The sequence below is a fragment of the Monopterus albus genome, unplaced genomic scaffold, assembly GCF_001952655.1.
Source record: "Monopterus albus unplaced genomic scaffold, M_albus_1.0 scaffold67.1, whole genome shotgun sequence".
NCBI classification, from domain to species: Eukaryota; Metazoa; Chordata; class Actinopteri; order Synbranchiformes; family Synbranchidae; genus Monopterus; species Monopterus albus.
Window position 1 is genome coordinate 814402 of NW_018127947.1, and position 27240 is coordinate 841641.

Here is a 27240-nt window from a genome sequence, read left to right on the forward strand (position 1 = left end):
CCCCCTATGAGATTAAATTTTCCATCTTTGAGATTTTTACTGCTAGAAAAAAACAAAACATTTTATTTAAAAAAGTGTACTATCATATAACAAAAATGAGTTGCAGGTCTTTTATCTTCCTCTGACAAAGTGAAGAAAAATCTGAATTAGGTTTGTCTGGATCGTTAAAGTAAATGAGATATCAATGATCAATTCAATAACCTGGACATTTAAAGCCAGAAATGCAGGGTTACCACAAACTGCAGGCATACTCTTGGTTAATATGTTAATGAAGGAGTACAGAGCTGATTTAACGAAATCCCTGTTGAGCAGAGTGGTTCTAATAACCGGTAACATGACCCACTGAACCCACAGGTGAGATGTAAAATAATACAGGTTTAGGTCGGGATTCAAACCGCTCTGGTCGTCATTTCACCTTTCACACAAAATAAAACAATGAACCAGAGTCACGCAAGCTAAATTTTGCTGATTTGACTGAATGAGCTGCATTGTTCCCTTTTATTGCACGCCTCCCCCTAGGTCTGTTCCCACAGTTCCTGTCAAGTAAATATTTTATATAAGTGATTCACAATTTTAGTGAGGAAATGTCTGTTTCTGGAGATATCTACAACATAACTGTGTACAGGTCGACAGAGATGTGGTATTGAAGCTCTTTAGAGGGGTTAAAGTGAGGAAAGGTCCGGGTCCTGACGGCACTGGGGGACATATACTCAAGCACTGTGCTGAACAACTGGTGGACATTTTCATCTTTCTCTCTAAGTTGTACCTCAAGCTACATAAAGTTCCTGTGCCTTGGAAAGCCTCTACTATTATACCTGTGCCTAAAATGAAGGCTCCTAAAGCGCTCAATAACTTTAGTCCTGAGCTTTCAAATGCCAGAAGAGAAAAAAAAAACGTTACCAGCATCAGAGGTGGAGAACTACTTGAACCCTTTCATTAAGTGAAACTACCAATACAGCGATGCACAAATACCCCAATAAAAGTCCTTTTAAGTAAAAGTAGAATCGCCTGTTTCTGCATCACCAGAAACACAGTTAACAATACGTTTGTGCTGGCAGACAGTCTCACAATGCAGTAAAGTTATGTTATGTTATGTTATAACATGGATGGATTACTTAATGCGCTACTGGTATAGGCCCCAGAGCCAGTAGCCAGGGGCCTGTTGTGTCATAATCCGTCCATGCAAATTACTCTAAACCAAGACATAGAGCTTAACAACACACCTGCCATTACAACAGCAGCAGTGATATTAACGTAACTTCACACCAACTCCAGACTGACTGAGTTAAGCAGCAGTCTATCAGCAACACTGACTCTCTGGGTGAGTCTTTAAGTTGGATGTGGTCGTTAGCGTCTTATCTTGAGTCGCCAGCAGAAGTTGGCACAACTTGTTGTGTGTAGTTTGGGGCGTCACATGTCTGCAGTTGGCAGACACACTCTGTGATGCGTTAAAGGGTCCCAGATGGTCATAAAAACCAAAATGGTCCTCCTATATAAATTATGACAGACTTTCAATGTTCATGAGTCTGAGTCAAGTCTGGAGTCAAAGAGGTACGACTTGTGAGTAGAGATGTACTCAGGTCTCATTTCTGTCTGTGACTGTTAATAATTTACCTTAAGAGATAAAGATGCAACAGTGTACAAGTGGAAATTTTTGGTTCAGGTGGAGTTAGCTTATCTACTTTATAGAGTCAGGTAGTTTAAGCCAGTGGTCCTAGTCTGGTGGTCTGGGTCAAAGGTCACCTGATAAATATCAGAGGTCGGTGATTTATGTTCAGTATTAGGTATCAAAAAACAAAAATATTTCACTTCAACTCTCAAGCAAATGTATTTTTCCTCCACTGCTGACTGTGACAACAGGATTTAGTTTTGACGGGAATCAATGACTTTGTCGTTCCAGCTGTTGCTACAGACCAGCTGCAAAACACAAAACACCGCCGTAGCAGTATGAGCATCTGCACAAGACTCATCTGTTTCTCTTTTTTGTTGGCTGCAAAACATGCTGAAGTTTGTTTCCACGCCTTCAAGATCATATTAGCGATGTTGAGCTGGTTCACACACCCAAACCAAACTGCGTAAACACCAGCACAACCGCCGTGGACATTCAATACAAGACCTCGAAGCTGTATAGTACCGAATATGGAAAAAGTACTGCACAATGACAAACCGCGTACACGTGACACGCAAAGCATATTTTAAACATGACAAATAAAGTTACCGACGGACTGAGGTTACGTGGCTACACAGAAAGCACAGTTACTTTACGGGCGGGGAGGGGGGGTGGACTCCTCGGGGCGACGCCGCCGTAGTAAACACACAGGAAGTGAGGAAACTCTTCTGCAGGGAGAAGCGTGGCAAGTACTCCGCCAGCAGGGATGTACAAATTGTTTACTTAACAAAAGCAGTGGCCAAGGATCCAGATTGTTTATTTAAGTACATGGCTTCAAGGTAGATGTAGATTTAATTATGGCTACTTTGTCCACTAAATCATCTATACTTTCTGTTGCGTTACGTTACATTCACATTGCTTTGCACCTTTAACAATAAAGCACATTTCTTTTCTTTTTTCATGAAGACAGGACTCTCTTCACTAAACAAACGCAGGCAGACGTGGCGTTTCCTCCACTCGGTCGCCCAGGATGGATGCTGTGGTAGTTACCATGGAGACGACAGACACTAGCCTCCCAGGGTTTAATTAAGAAAAATTATTTAACATATTAGGTTCCAAATATGACTCGTGGGGATGTCGGTGCCTTCTTTGTCTCCCTCGAAAACACGAAATATAGACTTTTAAAAATTCGCCATTCAGTGACGTAATGTAACCTAAGGACTTTTACTATACTAGAGTACAATTTTGACGCATCTGTTCTTTGAGTATTTTCATTTTCTGCTACTACACACTATGACCACTACATTTTAGAGACAAATATTGTACTTTGTACTCCACTACATTGATTTGATATCTTAATATAGTAGGTAGCTTTCAGAGTCAGAACAGTAAGCACAATACAGTATAACCTGTAAACATGTGTCCCCTCTTGATTTTGGATATCATGCACCTTCACTGGTCAGATATTTTATTTTATCCATCCCTTTCTCAGCTAAGACATTAACATTTGTCTCTATAGGGAGCTACTGATGTATATGGTTCATGAGCAATCCTGGCAAAAACAGTTCCCTTCATACCACTGTTCCTTTCATTTTCTACCTCACCAAAAGACATTATTCCATTTCTTAAGCCCGACTCATTTTCCAAGTTAGTCAAAGGTAGGATAATAAAAATAAGGCCATTATGAACAGGAAAATTAAATCCTTTAGCAATGAAGTGAGATGTGTTTTTCTGGCATGGAAAGTGTATGTTTAAATCTTTCTCAAAGGAAGTGGTGCTCACTGGTGAAGATTATCTAGGGGGCAGATATTTTTGCATTTGAAGTGTCCTGTTTACAGACTATTGTAAATATTATCAATTTAATCCAACAGATTTTCTCCATTAGAATTTCCAACCTTAAGTCTTTGCCTTAACTGTGATGTTACTGCAGTCTTTGAACACTCCTTTCAACAAACTGAAAACAGAGAGGAAGAGGTGTTGCAAACATCACAAGAACAATCGTTTGTTACTGGCAAAAACAAAACACTTAATGAATAAGGTTTAAAAAATACATCAATGCACCAAACTGCTACAAAAACAATAATCTTTATTTATATAGCACTCTACAACTCTAAGGAGCCCAGAGTGCTGTACAGTAAAAACAAATATACCAGGTGGAATACTAAAATAATCAAGCCTAGACACAATAAAACACAAATTTCTAAAACTGAATTATAAAAGTATCATGCCAATGTAGAAGTAACAAAGCACAACAAGATAAAACGTTAACAGCGAAAGTAAATGGCGACAAGTCATCTCTCTATGACAGTTGTCTCATTCTAACATCACTGTACTCCATTAAAAATATGAAATCCTTGAACCCAGACAGGTAAAAACATACGTCACACACATGAAACATGCAGACCATACTAGGTCTTCATATACTGTTGATGCTTTTTGCACTAAGAAATAATCTTGCACTTTATAACAGTAGTTAGGCGGGTAGCCATGAAGAATGAAGGCACGTTTGCACATTTCAGTCACCCGATTTTTAAACACACTAGTAGAACTGAAGTTAAGGCACGACACCCGCAACACGCACCTGCTGAGTTTTTTTTTTCCCCAACTGCATTAAGAGAACAGTTCCTCTTTCAAACGATAGTAACGTCCTTTCTTGGCCATGAGTTCTTGGTGTGTTCCCTCCTCTACGACTGCTCCCTCCTCTATGAAGATGATGTGATCTGCCTTCTCCACAGTCTTCAGCTGATGGGCCACCACCAACACTGTCCGACCACAAGCCAGAACCTCCTGGAGGACCTGAGACACAAAAAAAAAACAGCCACAAAATACTTCAGAGCAGAATAAAGCTCATATTAAGCTGCAATCTGTCTGGAGGAATAAGCATCTTATATCAAGATGAAGACTCCATTGACACAGCTTTATGGCGTGACCCCCCTCCTGCCTGAAAGTGTGTGCTGATCAGCTGGCCCCCATCTTCACATTCATCTTCAACAGGTTACTGGAGCTGTGTGAAGTCCCCTCCTGCTTCAAACGCTCTACCATCATCCCGGTGGACTGAACGACTACTGACCTGTCGCCCTGACATCTGTAGTTGTGAAGTCCTTTGAAAGACTGGTGTTGGCCCCCCTGAAGGACACCATAGACCCTCTGCTGTACCCCTTGCAATTTGCCTACTGGGCAAACAGTTCGATGGACGATGCAGTCAACATGGCACTGCATTACATCCTGCAACACCTCGACTCCCCAGGGGCCTATGCATGGGTCCTGTTTGTGGACATCAGCTCGGCGTTCAACACATCCTCCACTCCAAACTGACCCAGCTCACTGTGCCTGCCCCCACCTGTCAGTGGATTACTAGCTTTCTGACAGACAGGAAGCAGCAGGTGAGGCTGGGGAAAACCACATCCAGCACCTGGACAATAAGCACAGGCGCCCCCCAGGGATGTGTGCTCTCCCCTCTGCTGTTTTCACTCTACACCAATGACTACATTTCAAAGGACCCCTCTGTCAAGCTCCTAAAGTTTGCTGATGATACAACGGTCATTGGTCTCATCCGAGACGGTGACGAGTCAGCCTACAGACGGGAGGTTGAGCAGCTGGTCCTGTGGTGTAGCCGCAACAACCTGGAGCTGAACACGCTCAAAACAGTGGAAATGACAGTGGACTTCAGGAAGAGCCCTCCCACCTTACCCCCCCTCACCATACTTGGCAGCCCTGTATCAGCAGTAAAGTCCTACAAGTTCCTGGGCTCCACTGTCTCCCAGGACCTGAAGTGGACATCCAACATCAGGACCATCACCAAAAAGGCACAGCAGAGGATGTACTTCCTGCGCCAGCTCAGGAAGTTCGACCTGCCCCAGGAGCTGCTGATACAGTTCTACAGAGGAATCATCGAGTCTCTCCAGGTTCCTGCCACAGTCCAAAGACATGCAGTTTAGGTTGACTGGTGACTCTAAATTGCCCACAGGAGTGACTGGTTGTTTTCCCTCTTCAGGAATAAGTGATGTAGATAATGGAGCCTGGGGTGACATCTCTCACCGTCTTGTTTTGTCTGACCAACAATCAAAACCCCCAAAATATTCTATTTATAATAACAGTAAAAAGAGAAAATCAGGACATGTTCATAGTTGAGGGACTGAAAACAGCAGTTTTTCTGTTGTCGATGAACATTAGTTCCCTGTAGTTCTGCTGTTCTCTCTGCACCCCGGTTGTGCCAGAACAATATCTTTATTGTCATTGTATCCAGTACAACGAGATTAAAAAGCCATCCAGTTGGTGTGGTAATCGCACACTAATATACACACACAATAATAAAAAGCACATAATAAATAATAAAAAACAAACTCTCACACTCATCAATTACACAAACCTTGTTGCGCTAAAAACTATGAGTGATTATTTCCTTGGTGGGAATATCTCACATCAGGTTAGTTTAGCTGAATTGAGTCTAATTATCGCTGTTTTTGAATCTTCTTGTCCTAGTTTTAATTGATCTGTACTGTCTGCCTGATGGCAACAGTTCAAACAAATGGTGGCCATGATGAAAGGTGTCTCTTATGATATTCTGTGCTTTTTTGAGACAGCGAGAACAGTGTAGTTCTTCCAATGTAGAGAGAGGGCAGCCGACAATCTTCTGGGCCGTGTTAATGACTCTCTGGAGCGAGTTCCTCTGAGCCCCTGTACAGCTGGTGTACCACACACATGCAGTACGTTAATATGCTCTCTATTGAGCACCGATAAACCAGCAGTCTCTGACTGATGTTATCCTTCCTGAGCACTCTCAGAAAGTGCAGTCACTGCTGAGCCTTTTTCAGCAGCTCAGAGGTATTCACACTGCAGGTGAAATCCTCCTCAATGTGGACTCCCTCTCCACACAGTCCCTGTTAATGATTAGTGATGGAATGTCCGATTTCCTCTGCGATGCCATCAGACTGACTAGACAATATCTGGACTCTCCTGCAGCTGCATGATGAGTCTGGTGAACTTTCAACACGCTGGGTGGAATTTTTCTCTTATGAATGTGGCCAAACCGTGCAGACTGCATTTACACCTATCATTAGATCCAATCACTATGCCTTGTTTTACTTACTACATGCTGAGCTTCGACATCCAGTTTGCTGGTAGCCTCGTCCAGCAGGATGACCTGCGGCTCTCGAACCAGAGCTCTAATGATGGCGATGGACTGCTTCTGTCCATCAGACAGTTTTCCACCACCTTCTCCTATATCTGTGGGTGAACAGATGACATTTAGACTGTTTCAAGTCAACTTGTGCACAGAGCAGACTTAAGAACAACAAATAAACAAAGCACATTACTGAGAGATGGAATTATGAGATGATCCGACTGAAGATCACAGTAAAGTTAAAACACAGGAATGATCAAATAACACAAATTACATTAATAACACATGTAGTTTTAAATGAATTCACGGTCCATCATAGCCATTGCTTGTTCCACCAATATCCATCAGTCTTTCAGCTGATCACAAATGACATGTCCCACCATCAAAACAGTTTCTTGTCAAAGGATCACCTTGAAACTGTGTACAATTACAAAACACTCTCATGATGACCAAACAGACAAAGATTTAACATACTGTATTCCACTATCTAAACCCCATATCTGTACAAGTATATTACAAGTCAGGATTATTAGCAATGGTAATAAAAAAGAAAACTGTCTAAATCCAAAATATCTGCACATACAGTACAAAGACCTGCATATATTTCTAACTACAAAATTATCTTCCCGTTGCTTCTGAATTTCTACAATACAAAAAGGGAGATCTAACAGTGGAACATTGTCAAAGCAATACTTTCCTAATCTGCAAAGGAGAGCCAACCATTTTTAACCCACTCAGTAGCAGATCTCAGCCACCCTTTCTCATGGGAGTCTTACATTTTTCTAATTTCATTTTAGGTCGCTTGTTTTTCCAGATAAATCTACTAATCGCACTATGTATTGATTAAAACCACTTTATAGTAGTAGATATAAGTAACATGTGGTTTGGATACAGTAAACATGGTAGTATATCCATTTTAATAATTGCCACCCAACCTAATAAAGACATTAGTAAATTATTCCATCTCTGCAGAACTGGGTTAATTCTGTTGCTTTGGGCAAGACAAGATTTATTAGCTCGCATAAATTGGGTGAAAAGAAAATACTAAGATATTTAAATCTGTTTTAATTTAAATCTGAAAAGCTCCTTTTAGTATTTTTCTTTCAAGTGGTAAAGCAAGAGACTTATAATTAAGGGAGGGGAAAAAGGTTTGGCTCCATGTCGTGGCCCGTGATCAGTGGACCCCAGTCGGATAACACAAACAATAAACAAAGACTTTACCCTCATCACATCACATCTGCCATGACCACGTCGGTTAAAAGCTTATATCTGACTTTCCAGTCATTCGTCTTGTTCTAGTTTCACTTACAGGACCTGTCAAGAACTCTGCAGAGGTTGTCTGTGATGTTGCTGGACCAGTTCTATTGTACATTTACTGATGTGTACTTTCTGAATACACATTTCACATACATACTTTCTGAGCAGCCATTTATCATCTCCACTAGTATATACTAAAAGTACCTTTGTGACATTAAATAGACAGAACAAACTAGAGTAAAACAACAGACTTCACAGTTAATGTCACTCAAAACTCTTAACACCACATACAACTCTAACAAAAGGGAAACATTCATGGTTTTAAACGCATCTTGTAAAAAAATAATGCTTTATCACAACTGATGACCATCTATGGTAACTTATTTATATAGCATTAAATAGCGATGCACCGAAATGAAAATTCTGGGCCGAAACCGAAACCGAAAATTTAGGATGCATTTGTCCGAAAACCGAAATGAAACCGAAAATGGCTTCTTTTAAAAACTTCAAATTTTTAAAACACGCTTACTCTATAATTGTGTGTGTGTATATATATATATAATTACTTGAATTTGATGAATCTGAAATGAAAATCTAAAATATTTTTAACAATACCAAATAATATTATTCAAGTTTTATGTAACACTCAAACATTTTAAATTGCTGTGCAAAACAATGCAAAACGGTGCAAAAACAGCAATAGAACTTCCAAACAAACTGTAAACAACATAGCCTAGGTAGCTAGCAGTGCTACACAAATTTTAATGCAACTATGCACTATGCAAAATTGGACTGCTGTTTAGTTCAACAAACGTGGCAGGTTTTTCTTTAGGAACAAAAGTTGCTCCGCTTTTTGGCCGGAGAGACGGTTCCTCTTGTCATTAAGCACATGAGATGCTGCACTGAAGAGTCTCTCACCGCTGACATGCTTTGTCGTTCATGGGAGACTCGTGATATAACAGCTCCAGCGTGAGTGAAACCTAACCTGTGCTGCGCCAGGATATGATGGGCGGGGCGGGGCATTTTCGGCGAGTTTTTTTTATTCCGGCCCGAAATAAAAATGGCCTTTTCGGCCGAAAATTTTCGGTGGCCGAAATTTCGGTGCACCCCTAGCATTAAATATAATCTCTGTATGTGGCAGAGGGTAGTCGTTCACTCTACCTGTGTCATATTTGTTCTCCATTTCGGAGATGAAGGCATCTGCGTTGACCCTCACTGCAGCTTCTTTCACCTTCTCGATGGTGCAGTCTCTCAGGCCGTATCCAATGTTGTACAGCAGTGAACCAGAAAACAGCACAGGATTCTGGGATACCAGGGCCATCTAAATAAATACATGGAATTAAAACACGCACTAGTATTAGTGCAGTGCTGATTGACATCTGTAGGTCCTGTGGAACACCCAGCGATAGAAGAACCTCAATATTTATGGTAATGAGTCTACAACAAAAACACCCAACACAAAGACCAAGATACTACCAGCACTGTCTGGTAGCATCTGGAGGATATGACTTGAATGCAACATTAGTGCAACACTGGCACCATGAGCCTGCATTTAAGAAACATGTAGGACGATGAACTCTGTCTTGGTTTTGTATTTTGCTGCCGAGCCAATTGTACCTTTTGATGGAGGTATTTGTGTTTATAATCGTGCAGCGGCCTTCCATCTAGCAGGATCTGCCCATGTTTAGGTTCATACAGCCTCTTCATGAGACTGACACAGGAGGTCTTTCCACTGCCAGAGGGACCCACCAGTGCCGTCATCTTGCCTGGATGCAGTTCCATTGAAACTGACTGGAAAGAATGTGTTAATCATGTACTGATGACAGGGTTAACACCACAAAACCGTGGGATGCCGCATCAGACTTTTACTGTCAAACAGTTACCTTCAGAGCGGGTTTTTCTTGAGGAGCTGAGGGATATGTGAAGGTGACATTTTGGAAAACAACTCTTCCCTGCAGCTTCTCAGGAGCCAATTTGCCCGGCTTCTGACACTGTGGTGTCCGGTCAAGATAATTGAACACTTTGGAGATGACTCCAACAGTGGACACCGTGTCTCCATAGCCATGCAAAATCTCCTGTGGCAAAAACAATCATCAAGAGGCATTATGCAGATTTTACAACTCAAATACATAAGAGATTCTGCAGTGTGAATATTTGTACCTTAGCTCACCTGTAAATTGCTTGACATGGGCTTCTGGTACAAAAAAAAGGACATGAGACTGCCGATGCTGAGGTGACCAGATGAGATGAGACTACGGGCCCGTACCAGCATCAGGATCTTTATCCCCAGAGTGACCAGCTAAAAAGAAATGGTATAATGAGAGGCATTAATAAAACTAGAGTTGAACGTAACAAAAAGAGCTGTATATAAGCACGTACATGCAATTACAAAAATGACACGTGCTCCTAAAATTTGTGGGTCAAAGAATTTCTCTTTAAATCACTGCAGCAGCACAGAAGCACATTCCTGACAGGAGCATAAAGAAACAACTCAAAGACAAGAATAAACATACTCTCACTAAGTCAAACTTATGAGATACTAGGTTGATATTTTGGCCTCCTAAGTCATAATGTTGACTTTGTGAATTTAAATTTTTGCAAAAGATTCAGCTTATGATTGTGGCTAATGCAAGATTATAACTTGGTATCTCATAAGTTTAAAATAGAACATCAAACTTTTGCATCATTTACAAGCAGTAAATCAAAAAGTTATAACTTTTAGTAAAACATTTGGAGCCAACATCTTATAGTTTTGACTGAACAAATCAAAAATAAACCAATTTACTATCTTGTAATGGTATTGACTGACTACAAACGCACCTTACTTGTGGTGTTTTGGTGGAAAGAAGCCTCCATACATTATGGCCATACAATGAGCTTGTTTGGTAAAAGTCAACATATAAGGGTCACAGAATGTGCACCACTGTGTTCTTACCCTTCGTACTAAGAGGAAGACTGCACTGTAGATGCCTGAACGTCTCTTGACCTTGTACATCTGGTCCAGAGCCTCATTGTACCGCCGCAGTTCTTCTCTCTCTCCGTTACAGCTGCGGACTGTACGAATCCCGCTGATTGTCTGGAATGCCAGCTCTTTGTTCTCAGCGTGACAGTCTTGCATCTTATCTTTGAGCTCCTGTTTGACAAGGAATACTCTCAACTCAGCTTTTATTTATATAGCACGTAAATACAACCAGAATTTGACATACACCTGGTAAACATAATATAAAAACATAAATTTTGCACACTGACAACAAAACCAGTCATGAATGGTGGTAAACTACAGCTGCCTCCTTCACATCAGCAGAGCCCACAGTTTCATTCTTTTAATGTCAGTGTCTCCAGTTTGGAGATGAAATAATATATTGCAGTAAAACACAAATCTTATACAGTCAGGGAAAAAATTATTTGAACCCCAGCTGATTTTGTAAGTTTGCCTACTAACAAAGAAATGATCAGTCTACAATGTCAATGGTAGGTTTATGTGAACAGTGAGAGACACAACAATAACAAAAAAATCCAGAAAAATGCATTATAAAAAAAAGTTATAAAGTAATTTGCATTTTCATGAATGAAATAAGTCAAATCAAATCAAATTTTATTTGTATAGCGCCAAATCACAACAAAAGTCATCTCAGGACACTTTACAAAGTAAGGTCCAGACCTTACTGTTATCAATATTATTACATAGGGAAAACCCAACAAATAAGTATTTGATCCCTTTGCAAAACGTGCTTTAGTACTTGGTGGCAAAACCTTTGTTGGCAATCACAGAGGTCAGACGTTTCTTGTAGTTGGACACAAGGTTTGCACACATCTCAGGGGGGATTTTGACCCACTCCTCTTTGCAGACCCTCTCCAAGTCATTAATGTTTCATGGCTGATGTTTGGCAGCTCGAACCTTCAGCTCCCTCCACAGATTTTCTATGGGATTAAGGTCTGGAGACTGACTATGCCACTCCATGACCTTCATATGCTTCTTCTTGAGCCAATCATTTGTTGCCTTGGCTGTGTGTTTTGGATCATTGTCATGCTGGAATACCCAACCATGACCCATTTTCAATGCCCTGACTGAGGGAAGGAGGTTCTCACCCAAGATTTGACGGTACATGGCCCCATCCATCCTCCCTTTGATGCGGTGCAATTGTCCTGTCCCCTTGGCAGAAAAGCACCCCCAAAGGATAATGTTTCCACCTCCATATTTGATGGTGGGGATTGTGTTTTTGGAGTCATAGGCAGCATTCCTCCTCCTCCAAACACGGCGAATTGAGTTGATGCCAAAGAGGTCGATTTTGGTCTCATCTGACCACAACACTTTCACCCAGTCTTCCTCGGCATCAGTCAGATGTTCAGTGGCAAACTTCAAACGGGCCTGTAGATGTGCTTTCTTGAGCAGGGGGACCTTTCGGGCACAGCAGGATTTCAGTCCTTCACGGCGTAGTATGTCACCAACTGTTTTTTTGGTGACTATCGTCCCAGCTGCCTTGAGATCATTGACAAGTTCCTCCCGAGTAGTTCTGGGCTGATTCCTCACCGTTCTCATTATCATTGAAACTCCACGAGGTGAGATCTTGCATGGAGCTCCAGACCGAGGGAGATTGGTAGTTAATTTATGTTTCTTCCATTTGCGAATAATCGCACCAACTGTTGTCACCTTCTCACCCAGCTGCTTGGCGATGGTCTTGTAGCCCATTCCAGCCTTGTGTAGGTCCACAATCTTGTCCCTGACTTCCTTGGAAAGCTCTTTGGTCTTAGCCATGAAGAGTTTGGAATCTGGATTGATTGATTGCTTCTGTTGACAGGTCTCTTTTATACAGGTAACGAGCTGAGAGGGCTCCCAATGTCAGCTTGTTACCTGTATAAAATACACCTGGGAGCCAGAGATCTTGCTGATTGATAGAAGATCAAATACTTATTTCATTCATGAAAATGGAAATTATTTTATAACTTTTTTTGTAATGCATTTTTCTGGATTTTTTTGTTATTGTTGTGTCTGTCACTGTTCAAATAAACCTACCATTGAAATTGTAGTCTGATCATTTCTTTGTTAGTGGGCAAACTTACAAAATCAGCTGAGGTTCAAATAATTTTTTCCCTGACTGTATTTGTCATTGAAGGTCACAGAGGTTTTTATTTGGAGAAACAAGCTCCTGTTCTGTTTGTACCTTCTATTTAAGCATTTTCAGCTGCAAGCAAACAGTGTTGTGTTCTTTTCCAGTTTGCCTGGATATGAGTATCCTTCATCTCAACACATCCAGTGTTGCATTTCAATACTGTGCATCTGGTAAAATGAGTTCCCCTCCACTCATAAATAGCTTTTGATATTGACACCAGAGCAGTGGCTGATTTCACATTCGTGGGTGTGTTCAGGACCAATGTGGTTACATGTACCTTGTACCAGATGATGTATCTGTTCTGCAGTACTGCCAAGAGTGGCATCTCTATGCAGGTGAGCACAGTGAACTCCCAGGACAGGCCTAACATCACTTTCAGCATGAGGCAGGTCTTGACAATGCTGCGAACCAGCGCGTTGGCGTTCAGCGCTACTGTCCGACCCATCTTGTCCACGTCAGAGTGGAGGCGGGAGGAAAGATGGCCTGGGGCAATGAAACGAAGAGAAGTCCAAGAATATTAACTGGCAGCTTAGTCTCTGTGAAAAGGTACAGTGTTTAAGCTAATGCCAGTGTGCACACCCCTGTACTGCCTTTTGTTTTCTTCTGATTGGATTTTGTGCTGTTTTCATGGTTTGTGGTGCAGCACTTAGCTCCAAAGAAGAATTAATACAACAGCATACAGTACTATTGACATCTGTGTGGTTTGAACTTTGTGTCAGTCTGTATTCGTCCCTTTTACATTTCAACATGACAAAGCCAGGTCCATAAAGGAATATTCTTCCCATTTTGGCTGTGGAAGAACCTGACTGGTCAGCACAGGGCCCTGACGTCGGCCACATCGAGCACCTCTGAGATGAACTGGGGCACCGACTGAACCAGACCTTGTCAGCAAACACTGATGTTAAAATTCACTAATGGTCTTTTGTCTAAATGGGAGCAAATCCCTGGCATGTCAGATGTTTATATGGTCTGCTCTTCTCACCTGCCTTGTTCTCCTCAAAGAAGTGTATCTCCTGCTGCAGGAAGGTGTGAAACAGCAGACACTTCAGTCTGTTGTTCAGTCTGGCCAAGGTCCACATAAATGTGCCTCCCCGCAAGCCAGAGAACACAGCACTGTTTAGATGGGGAAGTTGAAAATAAGTGTATTTTAAAACTCACTGAAACAGATCACAATTCGGTAATTATGTTGCTAGTAGGAATGAGAAAAGGCACAGAAATATAGCAGCAGTTTTGTTTCTTTACCTTCCAAAAGAGAGAAGTGCAAGCTGTCCAACTGTATAGCCAAAGCTGCTTTGCAGCACTTCACCTCTTAACATATCGATTACCCGTCCCTGATAAAGTGGGATGAAGGTATCACCTGTTAGGAAAGATGAATGCCACAGATTAAACAGAGTGGATTAAGAAGGAGAGTGATGACCTCTCCACCGACTCTATAAGGACTTGGCTGCTATCCTCTAATGTAAGAAGTTCAAATCAAAATGCAATAATTAAACTCGTGACATTTTAAGTTAGCGACGTGTCAAAACATTTATACACATTTTACCAACTTTTTGACTCGTCTCCCTGAAATATTGGGTCATTTCAATAATTAGCTACCAAGCTAACTAGCTGTGCTATCTACAGCAGAACACTGAATCAGTCTGCAAAGCTGTTCAACTCAGTAAAAGTAGAAACTTGGTGATAAATCTCACTAGTCCCTACAGAAAACACTGCATCTGAATCATGGAATGACGTGACCCACTGCTGTTTTTGACGCCTCAGTGTTGCAACTCTTCTATTTAAAAGGCTCTAAAGTTAAATAAAGAGGAACTGTAGGCTGCATATATTTGCGATATGATCATGCAGAGATTCTTTAAACAGCAATCACTAAACCTTCCAACAGGTGCGTGCATCTCACATGACAATCACATACAGTCGTTCAGTTTAAAAACCTCTAAGATGTCAAGACCACTTTGATCACCATTATTATTTCAGCGCTAGTTTATTCTGAGTCAGTCCTCCAAACTGTCTTGGTGCTGCAAGTACTCACCCAGGCACCAGGGCTGAAAATATCCCCTAACAAACACAATATTTGCTGCTACTTGCTGAAGTCTACAGTGTTCATCTGGACACTACTGAGCCTTTGATTTGTGTCTTCGGTAAGAACTTTCGGACTCTGGACTGAGTGCAACAGACAGGGTAGGACAGTCTGAGGTAAGACCACACACTTTTGGTTTAGGGCTTTGCAAAGATTTGTTCACATTGAGAAAACCAAGCAGGTGTACCACATGTAGAATGTCAATATTTCACACTTACAGACAACACCCAATATGAGGAAGCTAAAAGCTGCAAACAGGTACAGGGAGTCTGGTCTGAAGTATGTCAACATCCTCATCAGCAGCCGTCTGGTACCCAGCTCGGTGTCCTCTTTCATCTTTCCATCACCACAGAGGACCTTTTCCCAAACTACACAAGCCAGTGACGAAGACACAGGACCCAGGAGCAGCATGTTGAGGTCAGTAGGTGGTCCTGTGTGAGGCGCCATAAGCATCCGTCCACTTTCGAACACAGGAAACAGAAGGCAGAGCAGTGCTACCAACCTGCAGATCTCCACCCGGGGCTTTCCATCAGTCAGGAGAGAGGTGAAAACATGGAGAACGGCCCATTTTAATGCCCCAAAAGCCCACACACCTACCAGTCCACCACAGCTGGAGCACTTCAGGATCACCAGTCCAGCCCACAGTGCCAAACACAGCACTGCGTCAAAAAGAAGGATGAATAACCCACATACTGCCACTTCCCTCATTTTCTTTTGGTGGACGCTCAGACAGCAAGAGGCTGAATGTGATCCTAGGACAAAAGATAGTGCTGTTATACAGTGACTAAATGAGAAATCCTAGTGGTCACCAAGTGTATGTACTCAAATACAGTTCTGAGGTACTTCCGTTTTTTTTAATGCTACTCTTTAAACATCTACCAGAAACAGTATACTTTTATCTTCATTATATTTATCAGGCCGTTTTCAAAGTATAATTATGATCAAGTTGTTAAACCTAAATGTGTTTCCACACCATACAGAGTAGACCTCCACCAGCTACAACATTCAGCTGCATGCATGGATGCATGATTGATTTTGTGAAAGAGGCATGAAGAGTCAATGCAGTTTTGTATAAAATACCTCCCTGAGGACAAACGCTCAAAGTGCAGATGCACATGTGGTTCACTATATCCACTGTATGACTTCACTAGCTGTACGTACTATTATCTGTAATATCACTGTTATACAAATGAACCATAACAAGTACCATACACAAAGGCAATACAGCAACAACAGCCTCCAGGCGTTACTCCCGTTCGCCCCCATCTGACTCAGTTCATGTCTACTTGTGACCCATTATTTATGAACTTGGGGTTTTAACGCCTAACTTTGGATAACGTAACTTACCGTGTTTTCCGCCACAGACCACACCTAGCTAACTGCTAGACGGTTTACTTTTGGTTTCGTTTGCTGACGTACGATGTCACGCAGGTCAAAACCTCCGTCCCTCTGTGAAACAATAATATGCTACACAGCACATCAAGCATTAGCCCTGTTTCAGTTAATTTTGTTTTTACTGTTAAATGTAAAGAGGTTTTGAAAACGGAGCCTTCCATTTTTATATACAGATACAAGTCGCTCGTTATGTCACATTATGGCCACTAAAGGGGGCCATTCACACCCTTCTTCTTCTTCGTCTTCCGCTCCTGCTTCTTCTTCTGAAGTTTTGAGGTTTAGTGGCATTTGGCAAATAACGAATTGGTGCATTACCGCCACCGACTGGTAAGGAGTCAGGAGGGTAGGGGTGGATGTGAAAATATTCCAATCACAATCCAGGAGCAAACACCAAATACCCACCATAATTTTAATCTTCTAATTTTTTGGGTATCCGTAAGCAACGGCAGAATGTAATTAAGTGCAAAACTGTACTTTGGGCAACTTGAGCATTTCCAGTTTATGACATACTACATTGCTAAAAGTATTCGTTCGTCTGCCTTCACATGCAAATGAACTTCACTAACAACTGATTCTTAATCCATAAGGTTTAATATGTTGTTGGCCCACCCTTTGCAGCTACAACAACCTCAACTCTTCTGGGAAGACCAAATTCACTCATCCATGTCTTTATGGACCTTGCTTTATGCATTGGTGCATAGACATGTTGGAACAGGAATGAGCCATCCCCAAACTGTTCCCACAAAGTTGGGAGCATGAAATTGTCCAAAATGTCTTGGTATGTTGAAGCATTAAGAGTTCCTTTCACTGGAACTAAGGGGCCAAGCCCAACTCCTGAAAAACAACCATTGATGATTTTATGTGACCTACCACTTCGTGGCTGAGTTGCTGTCATTCCCAATCACTTCCACTTTGTTATAATACAACAGTTGACTGTGGAATATTTAGTAGCGAGGAAATTTCACAACTGGACTTATTGCACAGGTGGCATCCTATCACGGTACCATGCTGGAGTTCACTGAGCTCCTGAGAGCGACCCATTCTTTCACAAATGTTTGTAGAAGCAGTCTGCATACCTAGGTGCTTGAGTATATGCACCTGTAACCATGGAAGTGGTTGGAACACCTGAATTCAATGATTTGGATGGGTGAGTGAATACTTTTGGCAATATAGTACATCTTCTAAACTAGGCTACTTTTAATAAAGAAATGCACTTTTTAACTCCAGCTATAGCTACTTTACAAATTAATATTCAACATACAAGACATTTAAAGAGCTCGTTGTTATAGATTAACAGTATATACAAATAGAGATTAAATGATTAGTGGATTGACAGGAAATTGATTGATTAATCATGCTTTAAGTCATTTTAATGTAAAAATGTCAAACACCTAATTGTACCAGCTTTTTAAATTTGTCAAATGATCACAGTCTTCATTCTTTAAATCTTTCCTCCTGTACAAGTAAAGAATTTTTTTTGTAAATGCATCCAATACTCCTTTGTGTAGCTTATCGGACTGTGGTCAAGCCAATGTTAATGTTTTACACTGTTATAACCCAAGCATGTATGCCAGTGAGCAATATTTAGATCCACCCCCCAACCCCCAAAAAACACAACAAAGACATCTCTGATGTTCAAAAATTTATTTTTTTCTAACCATTTTCAAAATGTATAAATAAAGAATTTATAATAAAGGTATGATTTGGCCCAAAGTAAGACAAGCCTCTAAAAACCTCTAACAAAGCATTTCAGCTTATACCTGAAATGTAAATTTAATGTTCAGTCACATCTGAACACAGCTGTGTTCAAATGCCTACAGGCAGTGTGATGGTCTCACTGTTCATTTATCAAAAGATAAATCTCTGAATAGAACGGAAGCTAAACTCTGCATGTATAATCAAACTTGTCTTTGACCGGTCTGACCTTGTGCCTATGAAATGTTTCAAATCACTGACAAGTTGGCATATGTATGTGAAATCATCTTGTTCTAGGGTCTGATATGATCTCACGGTGGTAGATGAGCTTTTAAAAACACACCAGCTCTATATAAAGGCACTGTTCCATTAGGGAAAGCAAAGCATATGAAAAGAAAAACATAATTAATTCATATTACAGTAATTGTTTTCTATGTGTGACACTGAATGGAGAACAACTTTTTATATCAGGTTTCAATTATCTATAGCAACCCACACTCATCAACATGGGTGTACTATGTTCAGCATGCTGTGTTTAATGCCCTCACAACAGCCAGGTTGTACAAAAATCATTTTTCTACTTCAAAGATAATGAATATGTCAAAAAGATCTTGAAAACAAGCATTATATCATTTTCTCTTCCAAGTTATTAAAGGCCTGTAACAGCCACTGATAATTAACAGTTAAGTGCGGTGATATTATATATTTTCACCAACAAATTCCATGAAACATACTAACATCAGGTAGTGAGCGTGTACTACAGTCTGATATGTTTTAGAAACTATTAAAACTCCTCAGTGATCACACTGCTGCACTGGGTGACATGTTACTTCATCACCATGAACACACACACACTGTAGTTCATGCGGACTCAGTCCCACACACACCCTCCTTATTATTACAAATACTAAGTAAAGACCAAATGTGGATTCATATGCTGCTCAAAATAGTCCCCAACAGATGCATTGTTTCCTCTGGTTTGAGTTATATTTGTTAACACCTACAAAGCCCAGCTGCTTTAAGGAGATTACGGAGCTTTTTAAACACAATTCTATATTTGTAGCCAGATTTGAGAGGCTACAATGCCCCTGGTTTACTGTGTTCTGATAAAGTGCATATTTGTTTTGAAATAAGCAACATCTAATCACAACGGCTACACTCCACTCTACACTCCACATACAGTAGGTCTGCTGCTGTGCCCGGTGATGGCTGTTTGTGCTGGTCAAAGAAAATGGACCTTTGTAGGCGGGATTAAGACTAGTGACTGCATCTGTCTTTGATATCCAGCTACATCCAAGAACAATAGGAACAGAAAATGGCCACAAAAAAGGCTGGATGACATAGACACACCTGTATAGATCATTGCAAACCAGCTTTCATAAATAACAAATCCTAAATCAATGTATTTTTTAATTTTTTTGTGAAAATCACCAAGTGCTCTGATGAACTGCTACCACATCTTCTGTGCTGACGTACACATTGCTCTGTAGTGACACAGGAAAACAGGCTGAACTAAGTAAAATAAAAAAAAATTTTAAAAAGGCAATTCACAGTGATTATCAGGCCAGACGTGATATGATGAAGCTGCAATGTGCAGCCTCCTGTGTGACCTGTCTGTGATGGGCAGACACACAATGCACAGAGAACGGGAGGGATGGGGTGAGTGGGAACCACCAGCTCATTTTCCCTGGTGCCTCCGTTGGGGTAATTCGACCGTGCTAAAATGTAGCTAATTTTGGTTTTTGAGCTAATTTTGGATTTTGCGAGGCCTGCAGTGCTGAAAGTCAATGACACAAATACAGCACAGCATTGTAGACACACCATTCTTAAAACCACACTGCCTGTCGGCCGTAACACTTCTGATACAATATTTGTTGAAATCCAAATCACAAGGTGCTCAAGGGGCTTCTCCCCCAGGGGAAGTTCTTGGACTTTAGGTCTTGGGAAGGAAAAGTACCAGGAAATTCCCTGTGGAAATGCACATATCGCTCCACAGCATTTCACCTACTCAGGCCCGTCCTCTGTGTTTGTAGGTTCATCATATACCACGGGACCATTAAAACCACAACTCCAGCAAACATCTAGAAAAGACACAGATTTTGTTGACAAAGGATCAGGTATGTTTCTTGGCTTGAGGAAGTGAGATGCACTCTATTTATATCCTATGATAGATTGTGAGATCACAGATAAGATCAGCAGCATTTTACAGTACAATCACACTGTAGCTGTAAGTGCACAGCTGTTCATTTTGGTATATAAGATCAAGTGTCCAATCTTGGCCAAGCAGTGCAAATTCTTCTTAGTATTTAGTGTGACTTTTATGGTGTACAGGAGGTTCTTATTGTCTGGTGCACCAAGCAAGCTGATGCAAGCAAAAGGAATCACTTGCAAACTGTCTAAGCAAGAGTGTAATATGTGTTAAGGTTGACACGCAGGCTGAGCAGGTTTAGATGCTGCTGCTACTCTCTGCCCTGTTAGCCGAGGCCTTGTCCTGGTCTCCCTCTGTTGGCACGCTGCTATAGTGACAGCCTGGAGCTCCGTCGACAGCTGGTCTTGCTGGGTCGGGCAGCGTGGATATCTGACCCTGTTTTGACTTCCTGTCTTTTTTATCCAGCCAGTAAAATGAAGCCATGAGGAATATGGCAGAGGAGGCCACAACAGCACTGCAGGCAATGAAGACATAGAAGTAATCGCCCGTCCTGTCAACCAGGGTTCCTGCAACAAGAAAAATCAGTGGAAACATTAGCAGTTTATCTTTCATCTTTTATTTCCAGGTCCCACATTTTCCTGTAATTTCATAGAAATACGCAGATTACAAATTCAGCAAAAGCGTTTCCGAAAAGGACAGTATAATTTGGTACTAATTATATGGAAAATGGTGCAATTCCAGTTATTAACTCTAACAGACTGACAGCCATAGAGCAGTGGTTCCCAACATGAGGGCCTAGACCCCAGTGAGGGTTCACAGACAAATTTGTACAGTCAAGATATGATTAGCATGGAGGGAAAGCAGGAGGAAAAAACCGTATTTCTGCTTCAGCAAAATGCAACTTCTGCTTTTTTTTTGGGTTAATTACTACAGAAATTCACCTTGAAAATTATTCAAATGAAATGAGGGGAAAATAAGTTTTTGGTTAAGCTTGTCATGGTTCGGACATAATGAGGGGCAGGTTTGCATTCACTCATTTTAAGGGTTCACAACCCCAAACATCTGGGAACCTCTGGGAGCCTCTGACCTAGAAAGAATTTTTGTTAATGTACAGAAGGTTGGCTGCAAAAAATATGAAATTTGTCTACAGGCAAATACCCACTCTAACATATATGAAGAATAAAGTTATAACAAACAACAACAATGTTTTTGGTTAACCAAACTGTTTCATGAAAATTCCTCTGAAAATTAACAGCTGTACATAAACTCAACACAACTAGCTAAACTCTGAACCTCATCTCTTCCTTGACAATCGGTGCCAAATTAAAACGTTACTTCTAAAAAGCATCAGAGGAAATTATTAGAAAATTAGAGACTCATAAAACAAAACATTGCCACTTTTAAAAAATGATTCCTCTTCAGTTTTCATGCATGTATAAGCAACCCATGTGCACGCTATGTTGATAACCAAACCACTTTCTAGTTATACAGTATGTGAGCAACCTTCCTGTATGTGTGAAGTGACCCTGTTGTGACTTGGCTGCATCGCTGCCCGGCCATATAACCCGTCAGATAAACAGGGGGAGAATCTGTCATCCGAGACAGAGGCAGCCTCCGCTGCTAAACGCCACTCTTCCAAAATGACGCACAGACTTTTTGTACAGTTTGTTCTCTCTGTACCGGCCAAACTGACTGAGAACATGCTGTTATTTTCAGTAACGGCTTCGAGCAGAAGCTGTGCTGCCCTTTCTAGACACACTAGAAGAAACATGTCCCAAAGCAGGTGAAAGTGCACAACAGCTCCTGAACTGACTTATTTGGATCGGCTGGATTGATTTCTCCTTGTCTACACTATTGTTGTGCAATGTGATGCACTAAAGGAACGAAGGAGCCGCTCATGAATGAAAAACAAAAGAAAACTGCAGGTGGTGAGACAGCTCCAAGATGATGTGGATAGTTCTGCATCTCTGGACAATAGTTTTCTTTTTGTGAAGTGTAATTAGCAGTGGCTACAGTTTCAGTGATGTCCTTCTGTGTGTGTAGAGCATTGTCTTCATCAGACAGAAATCAGAAAAGTAACAGAAAAAAAAAGTATGACAGTTGATTTATACTATTACTGCTATATGTAGAATAGAACTGGGAAACAGCACATACAATATGTTTTTCACCTGGTGAGGTTTGACTCCACCAGTTAGATTATTTCTACATCCAGGGTTCATAAATACCTAAAAGTTCAAACTGCCTGCTGCCTGTAAAATCATGATGAGGCAAATTCTATCTTGCACAACAGTTTAGAAACTGTTGATTTTAGTGAGAGTGTGTCATTCTCATCATCTCAGTCTCACTCTCCGTGCTCTGTATTTACATTACCTGCAAGCGGAGGCCCGATGAGCAGCGTGATGCTCTCCATGATAGAGAGCAGGCCCAGGGCTGAAGGAAAGCGGCTCATATCCACGATATCCATGAGTACAGTGAACATCAGGGAGCCTGCCACACTCATGGACAGCCCAAAGACCATCACAAAACTCAGCAGGACAGTGAAGCTGGGCCCAAGGCAGCAGATACTGTTACTGAGCCCGCTGACCAGCACGGCTGAAGCGAACACATACACATGTCGTCCTTTGAACCAGGACATGTTGAAGATGAGGCCAATGGGTGGCCGCACCACAATGTTAACAATACCCAGGATAGAGAGCAGCAGCGCGGCCTGGCCCTGCTCCATGCCGTTCGCTGTGGCGTAAGGAACCAGAAACACCAAGCACACCACAAAACCAAGCATCATCCAGGTGATTCCTATGGAATACATACAGTAACGCTGGTTGTTGCAGAGCTGATCGAAGGCCATGTGTTTGCTCAGGAAAGCCACCACGCAGCTCTGTATTGTCCTCATCCTCCCTTTTTCCTTCTTCACATTTTGCTCCTCTGGTGAAGGGAGACTGTGGGTCATCAGCGGCTGGCCGCGACGCCTGGAGGGCTGGAGTGGCCTCATCACTGCTCCACACACGCAGCAGTTAAGCAGGACGGCTCCTAAAACAAGGAAACTTCCTCTCCACCCAAACTCTGTGTGAAGATAGTTACTCAGGAAGGGCAGAATGCACAGGCCCAGGGCTGTACCTGTGGAGGACATGGCGTTGGCAAACACACGACGACGCACAAAGTAGTGTCCCAGGATTGTCACAGCTGGTTGGAAGCTGAAGCAGAAACCAAGTCCTGTAAGAAAGCAAGGAGACAGTCAGTTCATCATCACAGACAGCATTGTGTTAACTGGTTTTAAAAAATGCTGTGTAGTATTTATAGAGGATACTGCAGATGTGGAGTTCTGGGGAAAATCTTACACAGTCCAATATGAGGTATTCTGAACAGAACTCTGTTTTAAAAGGTAAGTCAGTTTTATGACACCTCAAGTCCTATTTTTGCACATTTTGGCTAATTTGGCTTATGTAATGATAAGATTCTGCACATCAGGTTATTCGCAAACATCGACATCACTGAAATAAAGTCAGATGAGGCAAGAAACATGAGCAGTCGGACCATGAGACATTTTTTAACAGTTAAAATAAATGTATCTGAAAGCGAAAACCAAACCATCAACACCAGTATCAAAAAAGACATCACAGGTCAACATTGATCTGCTGTTTTAACGTAAATTAATGAGCTGTGGTGATCTTTGCCCTGTTGGGTTTTGTTTTAATGACGAGGCCACCCTGTGATAGACTGGCGACCTGTTCAGGGTGGGCCCCGCCTCTTGCCCAGTGTCAGCTGGGATGATAAATCTCTTGAATGTTTGCTAACCTGTAATAACTCCTGCTGTTACGTAGAGCTGGGCGATGGACTGCGTAAATGAGCTGGCAGCCATTCCAAGTCCACTCAGAACTCCACCCAACATCACCGTTGTTCGGCAGCCAAGTCTCTCCACCAACACACTACAAAACGGACCTGTGGATGAAATTTAACGCTCTTAGCTCAGTGTATACAGGAGTAGAAGGGGTTAAAGGCTCACAAGGCAGGGGTGAGGTTTTTAATCCTGCTGTACGTTTCACATAACTGGTGTTTAGCTGTAATCTGTACTGGCTGAATGACCTTTCTAAATACTGAAAATATGTTTGCTCTCCCACTTTATCACCTAATGCATAACAGACCCATGTGTGCACATGGTGTATACCCACAGCTGCTGCTTGTTCAGTCACAGTTGATTGGCCTGTATAAATGTCAGTGTAATGAGACTTTGTTACATCAGCATTAAAAAGTCGTTTCTGGGGAACATTCTGACATATAGTGTTTTATGCTGACGTGCAAAACTGTTTGACAGGTAAAGATAATGACACCTTGTGAGTTCAGGAGAGAATCTTGGTTGATGTATACAAGAAAGCTCTTGCTGCCTCGAGCTGAGGTATGAACATAATAAGTGCCTTAGTTAAAGGAGAACTGCATGCTTGTCCTGCCTGAGATTCAACATGATGTTTCACCTAAGAAGCTGGTTTTGCTCAGAGACCTCTCCTTCTGTAATCTGACAAACTTTGGTCAACTTCAAACAAAGTTCAGATATTGCCAGAGCCACTCAAGAATTTTAGGCTTCATATTTTAGGCCAACAATCCCATCTCCACCAGGTTATTATGTCCGATTTGCTGCTCATAAATAATCCTCGCCTGAGGAGGAGGGTTTATGTTGCCTCAGAATCAGTACTGAATACAAAGATGTACAAGGATGTTGTTAAAGGCTAACCAAAGGTACATTCTGGCGTATCTGTTGTCGCGCAACAGGCCTTCAATAACTTGTCCTAAATGAGTGCAGGCGTCAGAGCACAGGAAACCTCAAAAGTCTCATGTCTGAAAAAGCAACTGGGTCACTTTAACCTAAAGGTCAGAGCAGCACTCTCGGTAGTTTAGACCTAGCTACATCGCTGAGCTGAATCTCGTCAGATTAACGTAAAGGCAGCAGCAGCTACAACGCGAATAAAAAGAGAAAAATGTGCATCCTGTTCCAGCTTCTAGGAACACTGTAAGGAATTATCTCAACTGTCACACTCTACAACAAAGACAATAAAATCAGTTGAATGAACTACGAATCACTGTGAAATAGCGCATTTTTTAACCAAACCCCTCTCTACTGCTGACAGGTTTTGTGGGCCCTGTTATGTTCATTTCTTCATATCAAATATTTGTCTCATTTAAAGCAGTTATGTTCGTGGGTCAATTTGACCCGCAACATAACAGGAGGGTTAAGAGGAAAGTAACAAAGCTCTGACTACAGCACCATAAAAACCTATGTCATAAAATTTGCATGGAAACAAAGTTACCAACATGAATAAATGATTTTATTAGCTGAGTGATCAGCAGCCAGACATATTTACTGTACTACTTCCCTTTTTCCATGTGTTACATAATGCTTATGAGAGGAAGGGAGATAATACTGATTCTACTGGCTAAGAGATCTGTACAGCAAAGTGAGGACTTCAGGACACGTCGCCTACTTTACCTCCTGCATGAAGCACCGATGTCATGATTGAAGGAACCCAAGAGGTTTCACTGTTGGAGGCGTGGAACTCATTCTGTAGGTCAGTGTAGTAGATTCCCACACAGGAGGGGAACCCCAGGGTCAGAGCCAGGACTAGGATGGTGGCAGCCAGCACCACCCAGCCCCAACCGCCATCTGGAGCTGTGACTGCTCCTGTTACAGCCATGGAGTCGCCTGCCTGTCCCCCCTCCTCCATTTCACAGTCGCTGATCTCCTGAACTTTCTCTGGCTCCATACCGTTGACCTGCTCGCTAACCCCCGAGGCCTCAGAGTAGAGGTGGCGATCCCTCGTCCCCCTGATCCCATTTCTCTGAGTCATTTTGTGCTTGACAGTTCAGGTGAGGCTGCTGTGTTCACTCTGCAGGGGGAGTGATGCCTTCTTCTGGCCATGTCCCTGCAGCTGCTGCAGCCTTTAAGGAGAGACCTATAACAACACAAGCAAACAGTGATTCAGCATGTGTAGAGAGGCTGAAGTGGTGTGTGGCTTTTATAGACGGTCTGGTACCATGCTGGTCCAGACTGAAATATCTGTCTGATTCCCACGAACCTTTGCAAAGACAGAAGATAAATCCTGAAAACTTAACAATGCCCTAACATTTCCTTTTGTACCATCATATCATCTGAGGTTTTGAGTGAAACATCCCAGCACCTGTTGGCTGGAATGATCATCTCCCCTCAGGACAAATTCTAGTAATGCTGCTATGTTGATGAACACAAGAGCTGTGGTGCTACTGCAAATGTTCAGGACAAGCACTGAATTAAACATGCTTCCAACATAACATGAAAGATATGAACCGTTTAAGCGACACCACCTGCTTTGAGTGTAGATGCATTTTACCACAAACAATAAATGTTGAAAGATTTTATGTTAAATGGTGGAACAGTATTTGTTCCAGCTGAACAGGTATTTCCAGCAGCTTACTGAGGTTAGGCCACTCCCATTGTGTAGATAAAGGACGATATGAAACCCGAGTCGGCTGTGGGGAGACTGGGAACTGCTTCATGTTCATTTGATAGTGCGGTTAAAGGTCATGGCCTCTTTGATGAAGGACAAATGGCTCAGACAGTGTTTCAGTTGTTGGAATGTCCAACATGTTTATCCTGATCTGAAGTCTGTTCTCTAAAATCAAGGACCGTGACATCGCCCGGCATGGAGCCAGGCACGGGGTTGGGGCTCGAATGCAAGCGCCTGGGGGCCAGGCCTCCCCTCATGGGGCCCAGCCGGGCTTAGCCCGAACGAGTGACGTGGGGACGTCTTCCCATGGGCCCACCACCTGCAGGAGGATCCGTAAGGGGCCGGTGCACAGTGG

At 42.0% G+C, this 27240-nt stretch overlaps 2 protein-coding genes across 4 annotated transcripts in view; both read right to left on the bottom strand.

Moving 5' to 3' along the window:
- Positions 1 to 4209: 4209 nt before the first annotated feature.
- On the bottom strand, positions 4210 to 16834 carry tap2t (transporter associated with antigen processing, subunit type t, teleost specific). Of its 2 annotated transcripts, none has more exons than XM_020604810.1 (12): positions 16524 to 16834; positions 15395 to 15928; positions 14342 to 14456; positions 14082 to 14212; positions 13377 to 13582; positions 10924 to 11121; positions 10159 to 10287; positions 9872 to 10063; positions 9606 to 9779; positions 9150 to 9309; positions 6699 to 6835; positions 4210 to 4405 (listed from the first exon to the last, which is right to left on the bottom strand). In XM_020604810.1, exons 2-12 carry the CDS (start codon positions 15882 to 15884, stop codon positions 4220 to 4222), a joined length of 2118 nt encoding a protein of 705 aa, XP_020460466.1. In that variant the 5' UTR covers positions 15885 to 15928; positions 16524 to 16834; the 3' UTR covers positions 4210 to 4219. The 2 variants fall into 2 exon arrangements, with proteins under 2 accessions (XP_020460466.1, XP_020460467.1); XM_020604811.1 differs by lacking the exon at positions 16524 to 16834 and having other exon boundaries at positions 15395 to 15636; positions 15774 to 15863.
- Positions 16835 to 19461: 2627 nt separating this feature from the next.
- Positions 19462 to 27240, bottom strand: part of slc16a5a (solute carrier family 16 member 5a) — a 14722-nt gene continuing 6943 nt past the window's right edge. The window contains exons 2-6 of one of the 2 annotated variants that reach the window (XM_020604762.1): positions 25892 to 26354; positions 24208 to 24351; positions 23530 to 23625; positions 22786 to 23442; positions 19462 to 20981 (exon numbers count right to left, since the gene is read on the bottom strand). In XM_020604762.1, the coding sequence (XP_020460418.1) occupies positions 20713 to 20981; positions 22786 to 23442; positions 23530 to 23625; positions 24208 to 24351; positions 25892 to 26249 (1524 nt within the window). In that variant the 5' untranslated portion in view covers positions 26250 to 26354 and the 3' untranslated portion in view covers positions 19462 to 20712. Of the gene's footprint in view, positions 20982 to 22785; positions 23626 to 24207; positions 24352 to 25891; positions 26355 to 27240 lie in introns of both variants that reach the window. The other variant, XM_020604761.1, reaches the window with a different exon arrangement.

What these genes read in the sequence shown, in the direction of transcription:
- tap2t (XM_020604810.1), bottom strand. Translation starts at nt 15,884, where the DNA reads ATGAGGGAAGTGGCAGTATGTGGGTTATTCATCCTTCTTTTTGACGCA. An exon ending in AAGAAAAACCCGCTCTGAAG is followed by an intron (nt 9,780 to 9,871) that starts GTAACTGTTTGA and finishes CATTCTTTCCAG; the next exon opens with TCAGTTTCAATGGAACTGCA. An exon ending in ACAAATACCTCCATCAAAAG is followed by an intron (nt 9,310 to 9,605) that starts GTACAATTGGCT and finishes GTATTTATTTAG; the next exon opens with ATGGCCCTGGTATCCCAGAA.